Genomic DNA, 19865 nt, shown 5'->3' with positions numbered 1-19865 from the left:
CATGCTCACACACTTAAACAAATGAAGGCCATGTCTGCAAACACCAGTGGACCAGACATCCAGAAGTCGCAGATATTAGTGCAGACACTCCTCAGTATGCACCACTCATGCTTTGCACACACAGTGGATAGGAATACAGACATATATCTAAGGACAACACACTATAATAAGCCAAAGGTAAATGTACATAGATGTGTGGAAGAGGGGGACTGTGACAAAGAGCCATCCAGGCCTGCAGGCCTGTCCCACCCAGCACACAGCCAAAGGGCCACAACCACATGAGGTTCAGATGTCACTCACTGTAGATACTAGCCAATGGTATCTGTCAGAATTACAGACTATTTGGTGCAAGTGCTAGTTGTGCAACATGACTGTACAAGGAAGTAGTCATCTAGCAGCTGTATGCATGTACCTGTGAAATATGACCCTGTGTGTGTCTGCATGTGGTGTGTCAACATCTAGATGAATGGGTTATGGCCCATGCAGACACATTGCCCTCCCCATAGACCTACTATGACAAGCCTGCTGAAGTCATTCACTGTGAAATACACCTTTGGGAGAGTCATAGCCCAGTAATCTCTATGTTGCATTGTATAACTGCGTACTGCTGTAGTGTGATAAACTAGATAGGTAGGAGTTCCAATCCCAGGCATGGCAACTGTGTGTGTCTGTCTCTGTGTAGAGAGCAAAGCTTTTTAGGGTAGTCACACTCCCTACAATTGAAATGCTCTACTTTGGTAAGGCTGCTGATGTCATCCACCTAGAAATGTACATCTGGGAAGTTTGTAGCACAGTAATCTCTGTAGTGCATCCCATAACTGCGTACTGCTGTACTGTGATACAATAGTTAGGTAGGAGTTCTAATCCAAGACTTGGCAAGTGTGTGTGTGTGTGTGCGTGTGTGTGTGTGTGTGTGTGTGTGTGTGTGTGTGTGTGTGTGTGTGTGTGTGTGTGTGTGTGTGTGTGTGTGTGTGTGTGTGTGTGAGTGTGTGTTTATGTGTGAGTGTGTGAGTGTGTGTGTGTTTGTGTTTGTGTGTGTGTGTGTGTGTCTGTCCCTGTCTGTGTAGACAGCAATTCCTCTTAGGCTACTCACACGCCCTACAATTCATATGCCCTACTTTGACAAGGCTGCTGATGTCATCCACCTAGAAATATCCCTCTGGGAAGGTTGTAGCCCAGTAATCTCTGTAACACATTCCATAAGTGCGTACAGCTGTAGCCTGATAAAATAGTTTGGTAGGAGTTCTAATCCCAGACTTGTCAATTGTGTGTGTGCATGAGTATGTGTGTGTGTGTGTGTGTGTAGGGAGAGAGCAATGCATTTTAGGCAGTCACACTCAGTACAATTCAAATGCCCTACTTTGGCAATCCTGCTGATGTCATTCACTGTGATATACACCTTTGAGGAAGGGGCATTCCAGCAATCCCTGTGGTGTGTCCTATAATATCATCATGCTGTAGTGTGATATAGAAGTCTGGTAGGGGGTTCTTTTCACACACATGGCAGTTCTGGATGTTTATTGTGTGTTTCTATGTCTGTGTAGGGAGCAATGCATTTTAGGCTAGTCACAGTACAATTCAAATGCCCTACTTTGACAATCCTGTTGTCATTCACTGTGATATGCACCTTTGGGGAAGGTGCACTCCAACAATCCCTGTGGTGTGTCCTATAACAGCATCATGCTTTAGTGTGATATAGAACTCTGGTAGGGGTTCTATTCCCACACATGGCAGTTGTGGATGTTTTGTGTGTGTTTCTATGTCTGTGCAGGGAGCAATGATTTTAGGCTAGTCAAATCAATACAATTCAAATGCCCTACTTTGGCAATCCTACTGATGTCATTCACTGTGAAATACACCTTTGGGGAAGAAGTACTCCTGTAATCTCCATGGCACATCCTATAACAGCGTAGTGCTGTATTGTAATATACTAATTAAATAGGAGTTCTAATCCCAGATATGATAGGTGTGTGTGTGTGTGTGTGTGTGTGTGTGTGTGTGTGTGTGTGTGTGTGTGTGTGTGTTGGCATGGGCTTCAGCCATACCACTACACTGTGCAGGACAGATAAGGTATTGAAGACTGATGTAATGAGGGCAATAAAAGGATTTTTATTGCTATGTTTTCTGGAAATAAGAACATATTTCAACACTCTTGCTGGTAAGAGAGTATTATAAATGTCCTGAGTTAGACGAGGTAACTATTTATTAGCTTATAAACACTTTTCACAGCCATCTTTTCTCTGCTTACATTAAATGGTAATAAGTGTTAGGCATGCAGTTTTGTTAATAACCCTTTAAATGCAGTAATGCTCTTAGGAGATATCACTTGTTACAGACCACGTTTATGACACAATTATGATGAAGTTAAAGGCTGCAAAGTGAATTATGCAATGCCATTTCTGATTATGTGAATTTATGATAACTCCTAGAAATATATTTATGGTTTGTTATGCAATTACTCTAAGGCTAATAATTGGATGTTCCTTTACTATAAATTTTCATGCACTCATTTTACAATGAAATCTGCCAATTTGTCTTCATCTCTTGAATTATGAGCTGAGAGTCACTTAACATAACAATATTATAAAGAAGAAAAATCTGTTGAATTTATCTCTGCATAATATTACAATTACTTATGTCTTTCAGTGTTCATTCAGAAGGTGATGAAGTGCTGTTGGGACCTGAAGTCTTATGTGGCCCTCAAGATGTTTTGTTATCCAGTCCGGTTGCTTTGACAATACCACATTGTTCTGATACAAACCATGAGGACTGGAACATAAAACTTAAGAGAAGGACCTGGCAGGGGAAATGGGAGGTAGGTAAATACCATTCTAGAAAGAATTGTCATTGTGTTCTTTGAATGTAAATAAAAGAAGGGGATATTTAGCATCTGTGTAGCATTTTCTTATTATGTATACCTGCATTTCATAATGTATTAAGCTGTTCCACATCTGATGTGTTACTTTTATGGAATAAATTGGGGTTAATCCCTCAAGTGTTTATGGTTGAAGATGGATGTGACCGTTTAAAATTCTTATATATTTCCAGATTACATTGAGATCTTTACAAATAGTAGCTGTGCCATTTTATAGGTTCATAGATTCATAGATTAGTACTAAGCTAGCTGCCCTTGTGAGCCATTTTAAGCTTAGCCAATTATCCCTTGGGAGACTCAAACCCTGCACCTTGTGTTTGTAAGGCAAACACCTTAACCATTAGGCCACCCTCCCAACCCAAAGAAAATACCTCTGCCAGTATCGAACCCCAGACCATTGACACAATAGACTGCATGAATTACCACTAAGCCACAGCAGAATTATGACACAGTTTTCTTGTAAAACTGATATGGCCTCTATAGGTCTGTATTAGTTCACTAAAATATATTTCCAGTGAACACCTCTTCATCGACACCTAACTGTTGAAAACCACTTCTGAAATTCGCAGAATTTTCCTATGGCAATGAAACAATTGCCACACAGCACGATGGAACACACTACGTGCTAATTCAAACCCACCAAAGTGGGGGAGTTTCATCCCCCACAACCCCCAATGTCAGCGGCTGCACCCCAGACACCCCCCTAAATATATATACCACCTCAAAGATCGCACTGCAGTGTAGAAAAGGGCAAAGTTGTGTAGTAGGCCAACTACTTTATTGACCTGGGAAAATCCTGCTAATCATGGAAGTGATTTCCGACAGCTAGGTGGCAATGAAGAGGTGTTCGCTGGAAATATCTTTTGATGAATTAATACAGACCTGGGCTATATTTATTGCAGGAGGATAGCAGCAAAATACATCATTTTGTTAAGGATAATCAAATTAATCTGAGCAGACAATAGAAGTTTTGTTTCTATTAATCTCTATATTGGCCATCACAAAGGAGTTTCATGAATATTTATTACACTGTTAATGTCCTTCATTTGTTTATTTCAGGGAAAATATATTCAGGAATATTATAAGTAGTACTTTTTGTTCCATCTGTTTTAACTTATCTTGATGTAATATATCACTACCGTATGTGGTGTTATTGTACTGAATGTATCTCTTTACATTTTCCTATCTGTTACTGGCCTGTGACATAAGGGTAACCATGGGTATTAACAGCTTGCAGTGATCATGCTTGTTTCCAGCATTACAAAACAGAAAAATATATATTAAACATGATACACTATTGTATCAGTAGAAACTATGAGCACTATAAGATGCATTTGACAATAGACTTTGTTGTCAAAGCATCTTCATTCATGCATACCAGATGCAATGAACTTCACGTGAAAATATTTTACTTGGAGGGCAAGACCTTCTACACTGCCTCTGCACTAGCTGACTCCCAATTAATTTAACTGCATCCGTCATTTGAAACAAAGCCACTGCACCAGATAAAGTCTGACCAGGCTCCAAAAAAATAATGCAAGAAATCCAAGCAGGCAAAGAACACTCACTGCATTAAACTAAACGATTTATTTAGCAAAACACCTGTAAGAGCTTTCACATATTGCTCCTACACTTCATCAGACATAAAATTCTATCACAAACCTGAACATTTTATACACTGTTAAACCAATCACTGCTAGCAACCTTTTTCCCTCCTATTTTAAAAATTATTATATTATATATTAAATATGTATTTGGAAGTTATGGTTTAAGTTTACTAAATGTTAAACTAAAAAGTGTTACTTTAAAATGCTTTCACATCCACTAATTGGACTTTGAGGAAAATTACTTTAGCAATGGTGATTTTACTAAATATAAAATATTTTAAAAGTTGTGAAGTAATTTATGTAATCTCATTTTATACAGGAGTACTTACTTTCATGTTTTTTTGGTTTTCATATTTACACTCAATTTTTACATGCGTGTATGCCGCTTGTATCTACTTTCCAATTATCTTTCTCCAGGAATATGATATTAGTCCTTCCTCAGAACTCTGTTTAGTCTTCCAGATTTATTTTAAGAAGTTTATTATTAGATAAATTCATCTTGACCCTCTTCAATATCAGTCATTTCACTAATGTTTAAACCGTTATGTGTTGTATAAAAAAAAAATATATTGGTTAAAAAATAAATTTGTATTTAGAACATTTCAAAAATAGAGTGCTTTTTTTTTTTTTATTTTTAGAGAGAGTTTACCCACTATTAGATTCTGAAAATTATAATATTGATATTAAGAAGTATTTTAAAAAAAAAAAAAGTTTGTTTTTTTTTTTACTTCATGCCATAAACTTATGGAATTATCTCCAGCTTTTAATAGCTGCTGCTAGAATAAGAACTTTTTTTTTTTTTTTTTTTTTTACATTTAATTCTAAAATGCCATATTATCTCGGAATATTCTCCAATTATTAATTGTCCCTGAATGAATATAAAATAAAAAAAATTCTCTTTGGTATTTAAAAAAAAAAAATATATATATATATATATATATATATATATATATATATATATATATATATATATATTATTGTACCCCTTTAAAACTATAAATCTGAACTCAGAAGACAGTGTGCATGTTTAATTGCAGTTTTCAATGTTATTTGAAGATGTATTTGTGCAGTTTTTTTTTGTATTTTTGCAATGATGTATCAAATTTTGTTTGAGAAATTATTTTATTTTACTAAATATTAGTTTACCTAATGGCTATATTATATATTTGGCCCACTGGCTATACTATATTTTTTGAAATCTATATTCAAAAAAAATTAAAATTACAAAAAAAATTTAAAAAAAAAAAAAAAATAAATAAAAAAAAAATTTATAAATTAAAAAAAATAAATATAAATACCCCAATATATTTTGTATCCCCCCAATATCCATCCATCCATCAACCCCTTTCCAAACCCCATCCATCATCCACAACAACACAACCATTTTGACATTTTGGCCAATTTACTTCAAGCACAACCATGGTTAAAAGTTCTGTCGCAGCTTGATGTGTAGTTGGTTCCCTCATGTCCTTGATTCTAGTTCCTGTGTCTCTGTGTGTCTGTACAGCTGTGCTCTGTGATGTCTCTGTGATTAGATGTGAGATGCTGAGATATGAGAGATGAGTAATTATTATTATTTATCTTCATTAATATGATTTTTCAATGTTTGTGTGTAAGGTTTTTAATTTTTTTGTGTATAAGGTTTTACAGCTTCCATGTTTGAAAAAAGGACTCAAGTGTGTTGAAAAGGAGAGAAGAACAGGATACAGTTGTGTGAGATAGTGTTCTAGGACAATCTGCCTCAATGTGTCTGTGTCAAAATGCATAAATTATCTGATACTCATATTATATATACAAGTATTATATATATAACAAAATAACATTAGATTAGAAATCAATTGATAATAGGAGGGATCATAGGCTATGCACAGAGGGGGCCCTTATAAAGGCCCTTATAAGCCTATATCATGTTTTAGCAAAGCACCCAGACAAATCCACCCAATGCACCTATGGGTTGGATCCCAGGGGTATATTTTCTTTTCTATATTTTCTGTTTCCCATCAGTTTAAATAAAAGGGAGGTAAAAAGGGGTATTGATGTGGAGAGGAGTCTATTCCATATGAGAATGAGGAGGGGGAGTCTCTGGTCCCATCGACAACACAAATTGATGTGTGTCAGACCCACAGGGGCTGCTTGCGTTTGTGGGTTCGAAATTAGACTTCACTTGTGGATATGCAGCAGTCCCATCAAGGTGGGGTCCATGATCACATTGTATGCCAGACAGAGGTCACCTCTGATGAGTCTGTATGAAACTAAGTAGAGGGATAGGGCTTTTAGCCTATCTGTGTATAGTAGATGTTTGAGGCACTGGATTCTCCTGGTGAGGAACCTCTGTGGTGACTCCAGCTGCTGCATATGCTTTGCGAGGTTTATGCCAAAAGGTTTGTTGTACTCAATAATGGGCCATATAAGGGAAGAATACAGGGATGTTATGACCTCCTTGTCCCTGGATGAGATACCTTTACTTATGAGGTGGGCCATGTAGAAGACTTTCTGTACCATGGAAGCAACATGATGGTCAAAAGTCAGGTCGCTATCAACCTGGGTGCCCAAATCCTTCAAGACTGATTGAGTGCTTAGGACGTTGTTATTAATGTAATAATTTGTGGGAATATCACTGTCCCCAAATGGGGTGATGATGTATTTTTTGGTATTCAGCTTGAGGCCATGTTTCTGAAAACAGTCATTTGTCTGTGTGAGACCCTCTTGGAGGATGTCCACATCACTAGGGGAATTGATGACAGCACCCAGCTTGCAGTCATCTGCAGCCCACTGGTTTTGGCCTGAACCTCAGTAAAGTATATCTCAAAATAACAGAGGCCCCAAGACTGAATCCTGGGGTACAGCACTTGTTATGGGTCTACTGCTTGAGGTGGCTTTCTCTATTTTGACAACATGGGTTTTATCAGTGAGCCAATTTGCTACCCATCTGGTAACATATGGATTGATGTTTAGTTGAGAGAGTTTGTCTATTATGCCCGAATGGGGAATAGTGTCAAAGGCTTTTGCCAGGTCACGGTAGGTGGTGTGCACTATCTTCCCCTCGTCCATGGCTTTGGTGACTGTCTCAAAGAAGTCGACCAAATTTAGCAGACATGACCTCCCCTTAACAAAGCCAAACTGTGTGGGATCAAGTGTTTGGAGGTTGTTAGTGTCCTTGTTAATGAGGTCCATGATAATCCATTCTATGGCCTTGCAGATCAGGCTAGTTAGGCTGATGGGTCTCTAATTACCTGGATCGGTGGACGCTCAGCTGGGATGAAGACAGTACTCAGGCTTTGGTTGAATAGGGTGCCAAATGGTGCTTCAAGTTCCTGCCTGAGTTCACGTAGGATGCAGCCTGGGATGATATCGGGTTCCATGGAGGCTGTATATTTTGTCTTTAAGAGAGCAGTGATGACCTGTTCCCTAGATATAATGGGAAGGGGGCAGGTACTGGGAATGTCCTGATTTTCTGATGGGAGGACAAAGGGGTAAAGTTTTTGCTGAATCTGTCAGCCAGCAAGTTTGCTATATCTACTGCATTTGTATATGTGGTGTCCTTGACCACCAGTTCTGAACAGATCTGGGTGCTTCCTTTGAAGTTACGGACATATGTGAAGAAGGCCTCTTAATTGTCTCTAGTAGATATGGCCAATTTGGACTCAAAGTTTGCTTTTTTTTGCTCTTATTTACTTGTTCTGGCTAAGGAGACATTGCTTCCAACTGGGCACCTGCTCCTTCTTGGTCTTGGACAACAATTCTTTTGTTTTGTTATAAAGTTTATTTATTGCAGATGTCTGCCAGACAGGTTTACTCTTCCTTGTAGAGGATGACTTAGTCTTGTTGGGTATTCCTGATTACATACATCTATATAAATGCTTGTACAGTGCTTTGGTGTAGTTTTGGATATTGGTGCCAGTTCTTACAGAGGGGGAGGGGCTGTGAAGCTGTTTAAACCATCCCATCCCTCAGGAGCCTGTAGTCAGATTTAGAGAAGTTTTTATGTCTGATCCTAGCTAGAGGTGAGTTGTGGGAGATGGTGACTTCAAAATTGACTGCTTTGTGGTCGGATCTAACCAGGGAGGATGATACTATAGGGATGCTGCAGTGGTTACTCATGTTGGTTAATACCAAGTCCAAGATATTATCACCCCTTTTTGGGGTATCGACTAGCTGTTCAAAGGCAGTTGCATTGACAAAATCAAGGAATCTCTGGGCATTTGTGTTCTGGCATGAGTAGTTCTTCCAGTCTATGTTTGGGAAGTTAAAGTTACCCAGGATCAGGGTAAAGGGTTGAATTTTGATATTTTCGAACAGGTCCAAATAGGCGGATTGGGCATCTTGAGTTAGATTTGGGGGCCGATAGCTAGCTATGATTTGAATAGGGTTCTTGTCAATGGTTAACTGCACCTGGAGTGTCTGCTGTGTGTCATACTGTTTGACAAGCCTGGAGGTGTGTTTGTCTTTAATCTATATTGAAACTCCACCTCCTTTGGCTTTACTGACCACAGGTTGGGGTCTGAATGCATGATAGGATGAGTAACCAGGTAAGGCTGGGGTGCTTTCCACAGCTTTTAACCAGGTTTCTGTGATTGCACAGATGTCAGCATTTTCCAGGATTAGGAATGCTTGTATTGAGAGCAGTTTCATGTTTAGACTCCTAGCATTTAGCAGAATTACATTTAATTTGTGTTTTGTTGACATTTTTATGTTGGTAGTTTTAACCTCATTACCTGTCCTAAAAAAGGCACTATAGGGGAGGCAAGAGCCTTTGCTCTCAGCATGCTTAAGTCGTATGTCATGGTTGTTTGTTTTCCTCTCTAGATATGAATCAAGCAACTATAACAAATGGGGTCTGTATCAAAATCTCGAAGTCTGACGAGAATACCGAAAGTGCACTACATTGAGCGTTTAAATGGAAAATCTCCGTAGGGGGAGATTTCCGTTTACTTCAATGTAGTGCATTCTCGGAGTTGGTATATTTAAGTAGCGGGGTGTGGGAGGTGCAGGGGGGCTTGCCTACACACTATTTCATTTTTTTTTAATTTAGTATTTTTTTTTTGGTTTTGATGGTTTAAGACTTCGATCACTAAAGTTCGATCTTTAGTGATTCAAAGTTTTAAACCTTCGAGATTATGATATAGACCCTAACAAATGCACATATTCAGCAATCTTATATTCACATTCATGGATGGGCAGAGTTTGGGGCAGGAGACCGACTAGAAGATGGATGCAGTTACAGCACTTTGCAGGCACACCATTAGCCTATGATGTTAAAGTACCAAGTCCCAAGATAACACTCTCATTTTGAAAGATACTCTGTTTATTCATCTGCACTTGTGGCCATGAACTTTAGGTAGTGACTAAACAGATGAGATCATGAATACACATTGCAGAAATAATGTTCCTTTGTAAGGTTAGTTAGCTCATTCTCCATGGGAGAGTAGGGAGCTCATTTGTCTAGAAGGCTTTGCTGAAAGGCCATTATACCTCTCTGGACTGAAAGTGGACAGTTAAGGTGCTTGGACTACTAATAGGAATTTCACTGGGCACCTCCAATGGGAGGTATACCAGACAAGTAGCACTGGAATTATGACCAACAGAGCAAACTTAGAGTATGCATATCTCATACTGTCAAGATCTTCTGGTCCACCATTGGGAATTCTTACTCCAAAATGTCTATAGGTAGGGGATTACTGTACTGTAAAACAAGCAAAGAACCAATTGACTCCCACACTATATTTACAGTTTATTGGATGCCACTTCAATACAGTCACTCAAATTGCCTAATTTCCAGAGTTCAGGATCATCCACATCCCTCTCCTCCAGCCATGCTCATCCTTTGATTGCTATGTTTAGTGGTGTCAGTGATCCTATTAGCTCCCCAACAGAGTTTTTTAGAAGACCATATTGGTTCAGTGACCAAAGATGTCATCCTCTACATGCTTGAATTCACCTAACTTGCAGGCCTCATATGCAGTGGTGCTTGACATTACTGGCAACAGTCAAAGGTTGACCATTCTCCCCACTGGCTGCAGTAACCATAGATTCTTCCCAGTGAGGAGGGGGGTGTTTCAAAGGGAAGAAAGTCCAAAGTTCTTGGTCACTCCTGGAGGCCAGTCTTCCCATCAGTATCTTAGAGATCAAAGCAGTCATCCTGGCATTGCAGGCCTTTCAAGAATCCCTTCCCTGATGGTGTGATTTCTAGCCAGATGGACAACATGGCAGTATTTTGGTATATCAGCAAACAAGGGGAAACTCACACTTATCCTATTTGCCAAGAAGCCATGAGAGTGTACTGATAGGCTGTGTCTTCCTGTCGCTTTCTATTAGCAGTATATATGCCATGGACTTCCAGTGTTTTAGTGGACAAGCTGAGCAGGTGAATTCTTCTACTGTGTGAGTGATCCCTCAATCAAATGGTGGCACCTCCAATTTTTAGCCACTGGGGCAAACCTTGCTGTGATCTATGCTTTTGTTTTGTACCTAAATAAGTATAGCAGTTACTTTGCTCTGATCCATGAGCAGGTTAGTCACTGAGCAATGTTCTAGTTCACAGTTGCCCACCAGATCTCCTATATGCTTTTCCTAGAGTGCCTTTGATAACAAAATTCATTCTGAAAGCCAGAAGTTAAAAGAACAGAGTGATTCTCATTGCTCCATTTTGGACCTAACAGGTTTGGTTCCCTTTTCTTTGGCCTCATCTAGTACATCCACACTGGATGTTGGATCACCATGACGATCACCTGGGTCATTTATCTAGGAAACCTTTCCTGGACCTAAAGACCTTAAAATTAACCTTCTATTTTTTCCAAATCTAATGATGGCCAAAGTTTCCAGGTTGTCCATTTCAGTGGTTCACATTCTTTGATGTTCATGAAAGCAGAATACTAGAAAATTGTATCATAGCCAATGGAAAACATTCTTTCTTTCGGCTTCTTGCAAGAGAATAGATCTTTTCTCAGCACCACTCCCTTTCATCTTGCACTTCTTATCAGATCGTTTTCCAAAGGTTCCAGTTTCTCAACAGTCAAGGTGCAAATGGCAGCCGTTACCAACTTACACACTGTACACAGTCAAATGCCCATAGTTTCACTTAACATGTCTAAAGTCTTTCTCAATGGAGCTTTTTTACTGAGACCCACTATTAGGGCCCCATTACTATCATGCTACGGGCCTTGACTTGATCTCCCTTTGAACCAGCCGCCACATTGGATTTAAAATTTCTCTTTTGAAAAATTATTCTTCTGGTGGCTGTCACTTCCATTAGGAGGACTTATGAATTACAACTGCCATCTTGTAACCCTCTCTATATGATTTTCTATAAAGACAGATTGTCCTTGAGACTCAGCCCCACTTTTCTTTTAAAGGTGGCATCTGAAGTAAACCTTAATCAAACAATCAATATGGGAGAATTTTTTTTCTAAATTTTCTAACAAACATGAGCATACATAACATTCACTAGATCTTCATAGATAGCTCAGATTTTTATCTACACAAGAATGAGGATATAAGGAAATCTGAGCAGTTGTTCAATACTTTCTCAAAAGCTTAAAGGGGCTGAAGTGATTCAAAGGTTACTCTGTCTAAGTGGCTTTTGGACTGTATGATTTGTTTAAAACAAGTTCAGTCTGACTTTACATAAAAAAATGCCTATTCTGCAATGACTATAGCTACTTCTATGACCTTTAAGTGTAGGACTGCTATTGCTAACATTTGTGCTGCAGTAACTTGGTTGACTGTTCACTCATTTGTGTATCACAACAAGCTACATGTACAGTCCAGGTCTCATATATCTTTTGGCTGCACCATTCTCTGGAATATTCTTCCTTGATGCCACCCAGGTATTTTTGGAGCAAAAATCGACAACATTGGTTACAAAAGTTATGTACTTACTTTAGCACTAGATCTGTGTTGTCTTGTCTTCATCTGGTTCAACATCCCTCCCTCTTTTCCCCTTCCATTATTGTCACCTGCTGCTCCTGATGATTGGAAGGACCTCACCTGACACCTTGTCTTTGAACAGCCTTTGACAGCTGTTTCCTTTTTTATGACCATTTCTTGTTTCCTATACTCTAGTGTATTATATCAGTTATTGCATATACTGTATGACTATGAGCAGGCAAAGTCAAACTGAGTTACTTTATAGGAAGTACAGGTAAGGACTCAGAGCCCTGGATCCACAGCTTCCAAAAGGTGTTGTGGTTGTATCCATTCAGACCCAGTAACCCAAAGGATGAACAAGAAGAAAACAAGACAACTTTGATCTAGTGTTATGGTAAGTACATAACCTTGTGTGTGTGTATGTATACATATATCTATAAATTATATATATATATATATATATATATATATATATATATATATATATATATATATATATATATATATATATATATATATATACTAACAAACAATGTAAACAAAATATATAAAGTAGGTACCATGCCAGATGATATCACAGTGATCACTCCCTAACTTATATTAGCAGAGAAAAGTCAGATAGTGTAAACATCCCTAATATAAGAAAAGTTCGCTCTACCAAGCATTTTAATATAGACCTTTTTTCAAGCTGAACTGAGGAACTGAGGAAAAATGCAAAAAAAACCTCTTGAGGAAGCAGTCCTATTTTTAATATTATACTACTTTCTTATCCATTCTGATAGACATGCTCCAGCTCATTCCCATGAAAATAAAAATAAAACAGCCCCATTTCCAAAAGAGACAAAAACTCATCCTCACTAGAAATAAAGCATGGACCAAATGGAGAATCCAGCAGCCCAGATTTCTTTTCACTTCCAGCGCTTAGAAATCGACTAAAAATCAATAATATCCGAAAAAAAAAAAAAATTCTACTTGTGACGCAGCCACTCTTAATAATAATTCCAGAATTTCTTGGTTATATCAAGTAATAAACTACTCTCCCAGGTACAGCCAAACCTCCTTCCTAAATGCCAACCCCCAGACACCCTCTCATAACTGCAAAATGCTTTTACTGTTTTTTACAAAACTATTCAATCCCTAGCTAGACAAATGAACACCAACAACTATTACCCTCAAAACAAACCAGCTAAACTCTTCTTACAACTTCTCACTAAATCCAGACTCATCCACCAAAACCCTTGTACCCCTTAGCTGACAAGCTCCCCTTCCCTTTTCTCCAAAAAAGCAGCCAAAGAATCTCTTCTTTTGCCCTATTTCCCGAAGTTCCTCAGGGCTCCCATCTTGGTCCACTTCTTTACAAGCAACCTGTCTCAATATGCACGACGATTATTCCCTTTATTTGTACTGCTCCATCTACAGGTTCTTCCGGTGGTTCCTCAATAATGCAAACTACTCACTTCTCCTTTTTAAACCCCCCCCACTTGACTGACTTCTCTCCTCAGACAATGACGACGTCATCTCACCACTCACACCACAACAACACCACAAACAGCTACAAATATCAACAATAAACTCTCTTTCTTTCAGCAACATTAACAATACCACATAGTTAGTTAACAAGAAAAATGGGATCCCTATATCAATTAAAACCCTTTCTAGAGCCAATCACCCCCAATCATCTTCATCATCTACTCTACTATATGCCACTATTTATACCCAACCTTAGAAAAGCAATCCTCAATAAACTCACAACATGCTATAACAATATTGCCGCGCCACCACTGGGTAACCCCTTCAGAACCCACCATTGTCTCAACTTAAAACTACTAGGCTGGCTTGAACTCCAAAACTACCTGCTTATTCCTCAACTCTACTGCCCATAGTGTACTATATCAACCTGACAAGACCCTATTCTCAACAACTGATAATCCTTATAAAAATCTCAAACTCCCTTCGCTCCTCCCATAAAATCATGGCCAGTCCAATAACTTTGCGGGTGACTGTCTTTTCACTAATACAGTAGATAAAAATTGCTTTGCTCTTTTTCAAACAGAAAATGAAACTGTACTTCCAAAACCACTGGCTTTGTTCCTTACACCACCTGACTCATTTTTTACTCTCTCTCTCTTGTACTCCTACTTCTTTTTCCCTCTACTAACCCTCCTTCTCTGATTTACTTTTTTAGAATTTTTAAAGTTTTACACATTTTCTGTAAATTATCTTTTTTATGCATGTACCAGTAATATATATATATATATATATATATATATATATATATATATATGTATATATATTGGGTGCTGTTTATTTGGTCGAAAGTTAGATGGATGACTTCCACTTGACTCTGCATTATAGCAAACTTATTTGGTCGATGCCTGTAGAATGAAGTGAAAAAGGCTCTATATGTGTGTGTGTGTGTGTGTGTGTTTGAATGTGTTTATGTGTCAATATGTGCATTTGTGTGAATGTGGGTATGTGTTGAATTAATGGGTGTGAGTAAAAGTATGCGCTTGTGTATTTGGGGGTGGAATTTCGGTGCATGATTAGTTAGTGACTGTGAGAGATCCTGTTGTTGTAAGATCTTAGAGTTAGTATATTCAGTTAGCAGGGGGGAGCAGCCACTCTGCAGAAGCTCAATTTTTTTAAATATTATTTTGATCTATGCTTAAGTTTCAGTTTAGTGAGTTTGATATATTGAAATGTTGAATTAGAGATAGTGAACATTTCACTATAGACCATAGATATATATATATATATATATATATATATATATATATATATATATATATGGGATCCGTATGGATCTCTGAACGGCAACATAACCGAAATAGTTTCGGCCGGGCATACTTGCGTGAAAGTGCTTTTCACTGAAAGGCATTTTCGCGTAAGTATGCCTGTTGCGGAGATCACACTACAGTGGGGATCAGGGAAAATTCCCTTTTCCCCACTGTAGTGCGACCTCGGAGTGAGAATATTTAAGTAGGGGGGTGTGGGGGGTGCAGGGGGACTTGCCCCCCTGCAAAAACGTAAATGTAATGTTTTATTCCTTTTTGTTTTTAAACACACTTTAACGAAAGCGCTTTTTCGGTGAAAGCGCTTTTGTTAAAGTGTGTCCGGTGATTGTGAATTCAGACTATTGAACTTTTGTTCAATAGTCTTAGATCAATATATACATATATATATATATATATATATATATATATATATATATCTATATATATATATATATATATATATATATATATATATATGTATGTGTATATATATATATATATATATATATATATATATATATATATATATATATATATATATATATATATAGAGAGAGAGAGATAGGTAGGTGTAATTGGTAAGAGCAAACTTTTGTTTTTTCTGCTTTGCAGCAGCTCTGCATGTAATTAAATCAAAAGGTGCTTCAACAAAGTATTAGTTTAAGGGTGTGCACACTTATGCTACCAACTTATTGTACATTTTTTATTTTTTATATTTTTGCCCCAACAGATTTGTTTGTTTTTCAATAGAACTCTACAGGTTATAGGTCACATTAAAGATGGGAAAAGTTCTGAAATGATTTATTGTGGTCTAATTTTTTTATATCACAAAAACCTGGCATTTTAACGGGTGTGTACACTTTTTATATCCACAGTATGAATATAAAGCAGAGGATTTTGAATTATTTTCCGTAGAGAAATGTTGCTTTGGATGCCTAAGATCATCTCAGGGGGTTGCAGAGAGGGTCATTTTCAGCAACAAGGAAAGATGAAGGGGATGGAGCTCATGCTGCACAGTGGAGGATAAACCTACTGTCTGGGTCCACAAACCTCATTTTTCTTTCATGAGGAAAGGTTGTATTCTACATAGGTTTATTATTCCCTTGCACCATCAAGCAAGGCAAACACCCAAGTGTAACAAGAAGCATTCTTACCATACAGAAGTAATATATCTAGTGGTCTGATTCTTTGCTGGACAACCTTTTCTATGGAGTCTGTGATTGTGTGGAATTTCTCTAAGAACTCCACTTTTCTCATGCATCTCAAGCACAGGAAGTAGGTAGCTTGTTGACTGTAACTGCATGTATGATGTGGAAGAAAGGCCTACAATTTATTCCTATTCCCTTCTTGCCTAGAAGCTCTGCAGATGACAAGTGCTGTTCATTGGTTCACAATAAAAGTCAAAAAATGGCTGAGGAGGAAGAATGAATTTTTTTATTTTATTTATTTACATTTGTTGACCGGGAGTGTCTGACTGGACATAGGTTCATTTTCAGCAGAGGCCCAGGGAGAAAAGCTCCACAGTTAAGTTAAACAGACAGTAGTTACATTGGATTACATAGCGATTAACAATTTAACATAGCAATTAATTACAAACATATTTACAGATGAAGAACATAGTACATCAGTAGACAAATAGAATCTTTATTTGTGAAGTACATAACAAATGTTACAATAAGAAGTTCCTGCTGTATAATAATTACTAGGCTTATGAGCATCTGAACTTGCTATAATCAAGGTAGTTAGTGGAGTGGAAAGAAAGGTAGTGGTTGGATGGGGTGGGTGATATTAAAGTGGGAGTTGCAAGGGCATAGCCAGCAGGTTTTTAGGTGCGCTTTTAGTAAAGTTTTGAAGTGGGTGCATGATGGTACGGAGGTAATTATGGGTGGGAGGGAGTTCCATAATTTGGCTATGGCGCATGAGAATAGTGCTTCACCAGCAGAGTTATTGGCTTTACTGATATGCAAGTGATTTTTGTTGCTGGATCTTAGTGGTCTGGTGGTGCGATAGGATTGGAGTAGATTCTGGAGGGATGGGACATTTAGTGGATGGTTTACTAGTTTGTGGGTGAGTGATAGTTGATACTATTGAAGGAGGTGAGGGAGTTCAAGCCAACCCAGTTCAGCAAGTGAGAGACAGTGGTGACTATGGTAGGATGCCCCTGTGGTGAATTTGGCAATTTTGTTGTAGCAGGTCTCTAGCTTGTTCAGATCACATTGCCTTAGGTTGGTATATATTGGAGAGGCATAAAGTAGGGTGGAGATAAGGTGGGGATTTGCTACTGAAATCTTTGCTGCTTTGGTGAGAAGTTGCTTATTCCTGTATAACGCTCCTAGTTTTTTGTGGACTTTTTTTATGGTCATTGATATGTGAATGTCAGATTTTAGTTTATTGTCTATTTCCACTCTTAGCAATTTGGTGTGTTCAGTTGGGTATATAGTGGTGTTGTCTTTTGCTGTGATGTTAAAGTGAGAGTTGTTTTGAGTATGTTTGGTGGGTTGGAAGATGAGTAGTTTAGTTTTGTTTGGGTTGAGTATTAATTGGGCATCGGATAACCAAGTTTTAACAGAGGAAAAGGCTTCCTGTGTGACTTTTTGCAGTTTTGGTAGGGACTGGGCTGAGCAGATTATAGTTGAGTCATCTGCGTATTGTATGAGTATGCCATGTTTGGTGGCAGAGGCTAGATTATTGGTGAAAACAGAGAAGAGTAGAGGTCCAAGGATGGATCCTTGGGGAACCCCTATGGAGACAGGTAGTTGGGGAGATATGTTTTCTGCCATACAACGGATTGTTGGCGGTCAGACAGGTAACTCTGAAACCAGTTGGTGACTGATTAAGAGAAGGATAGGTTATTGAGGACAGAGACGAGTTGTTTGTGTGGGACCATGTCAAATGCTTTAGATAGGTCTAAGAAAGTAGCAGAGGAGAGAGAGACATTGTTTTTATGCTGAAGGATAGTGTTAGTAAAGGAGAGTAAGGCAGTGGTGGTGCTATGGTATTGGAAAGGAGGTTGTTAGTAAGGAGGTAGTCTGAGACCTGAGAATGTATGCATCTCTCTAGTATTTTGGAGAGTGGAGAGAGAACAGCTGTGGGGCAGTAATTGGTTAGTTCTGTGGAGGGGCCGGCTTTGTGGAGGGTAATTATATGTGATACTTTCCACAGTGTGGGAACGTAACTTTCTGACGGAGATCGGTTAATCAAGATGGATACTGGGTAGGCCAGAGCATTAGCTCCGATTTGTAGGTATTCACTTGGGAGGTTGTTTATGTTGGAGGTAGGTACAGGAGAAAAAGAGAAGGCAGTGGGTAGATTACTAGTTGAAGGTGTGGGTTGGAGGAAAGGGGGGTTGTGTTGTTTAGCTAGTGATAGTAGGGTTTGTGTGAAGTGTGTGTTGAATGAGATAGCAATATTTTCGGAGGAGTGAGGGATGTTAGGAGGAGGGGTACTGACTTTACTTGGGTGGAGGATGGAGTTTATGGAGGACCAGAATTGTTTGGGCCTGTGTTGGGAGGAGTCTAGGGCAGACTGGTAGTATTGAAATGTGTCCTGTTTTATTAGGTTTTTAACTCTATTGCGTAGTTCTAGGAGTTTCTGTCTAGTTGAGGGGGTTTTGGTTTTGCACCAGTGCTCCCAGGCTTTATCCCTGTTTTTCATTTCTGACTTAGTGGTTTTCTGTAGCCATGGGGAGGGTTGTGCTTTCGTTCTGGAAAGTCTTATGGGGGCATGGTAATTAAGGATGCTCAGGAAGGTAGTATTAAAAATTCAACTGCGTCATCAAGACTGAGGTACTTTAGGGGATACCAGTTACATTCTTTGAGGGATGAGATGAATATGAGTGGGTTAAAGTTTAGTTTTTTACGTATTTTACGGTAGATGACAGGTTTAGCTTAGTATAGGTATTTTTTGAGTAGGAATGTTGGGGAGTGATCACTGAGGCTATCTGATAAGCAGCCTGTTATATATGACTGGGGGCTCTTACTGACTAGTATCCAATCCAGGGTAGTGTGCTTGCTGGAGTTTTTATTTATCCTGGTTGGCGACTGGACAAGTTGGATGAAGCCATGAAGGTTTATATGATGGGTTGGATTGTTGCCAGAACAGGATTGCCAGTCAATATTTAAATCACCTAAAATTATAGTTTCTTGGGGGACATGGTGGGTAGACCAGCTGTGGAGGTTTTCTAGTGGAGGGATGTTTTGGCCCGGTGGGAAGTAGCATCCAATTATGTTGATGGTTTTGTTTTATATCAAGCATATGTAATGTAGTGTACTGTTTGTTGGTCTATTTGTATGATGCTTGTGTTCCCATAATGTATGTGGATGTCCGCTGCAGATAAATGAACATGGAAATTCTATCCATTAATGTAATGGATGATTAAATCTTGCTATTACCGAGTTATGAAACTAAAATGGAATATTTATATAGGTTTGCACACTAATATTTATTTTTTTAATTTCTAGGAAGTTGGATCCGTGGAGGATGAGATAACCTCTTGCTACTGTTTGTTGGACACACATTTTTGTCATATTCTTTTGGACACCTTAGGCACTTATGCCATTGTGGGGGAGCCTTTAAATGAATGTGCTTCCAAACAAATAAAAGTGGCTGTCTTCGGTTGTTTGTCATGCAACTCAATGGATTACAATCTGAGGGTTTACTGTATGGATAACACTCCAAATCTTTTTCAGGTAAAGCTCTTCTCTTTATTACCTTAATGATTATGTTGTTTTTCAGTAATGGCTT

General features: G+C 38.5%; 1 protein-coding gene across 1 annotated transcript in view; it reads left to right on the top strand.

Moving 5' to 3' along the window:
• Positions 1 to 19865, top strand: part of UNC5D (unc-5 netrin receptor D) — a 3101373-nt gene that overhangs the window by 2606533 nt on the left and 474975 nt on the right. Inside the window, exons 12-13 of the mRNA XM_044083087.1 lie at positions 2647 to 2815; positions 19583 to 19810. Of these exons, the coding sequence (XP_043939022.1) occupies positions 2647 to 2815; positions 19583 to 19810 (397 nt within the window). The remainder of the gene's footprint in view (positions 1 to 2646; positions 2816 to 19582; positions 19811 to 19865) is intronic.

The sequence above is a fragment of the Protopterus annectens genome, chromosome 9.part0 (genome assembly GCF_019279795.1).
Source record: "Protopterus annectens isolate FY-2018-M chromosome 9.part0, PAN1.0, whole genome shotgun sequence".
Lineage (NCBI taxonomy): Eukaryota > Metazoa > Chordata > Ceratodontiformes > Protopteridae > Protopterus > Protopterus annectens.
The sequence above is the reverse complement of the archived record's forward strand: the minus strand, read 5'-3'. Positions and strand labels throughout refer to the sequence as shown.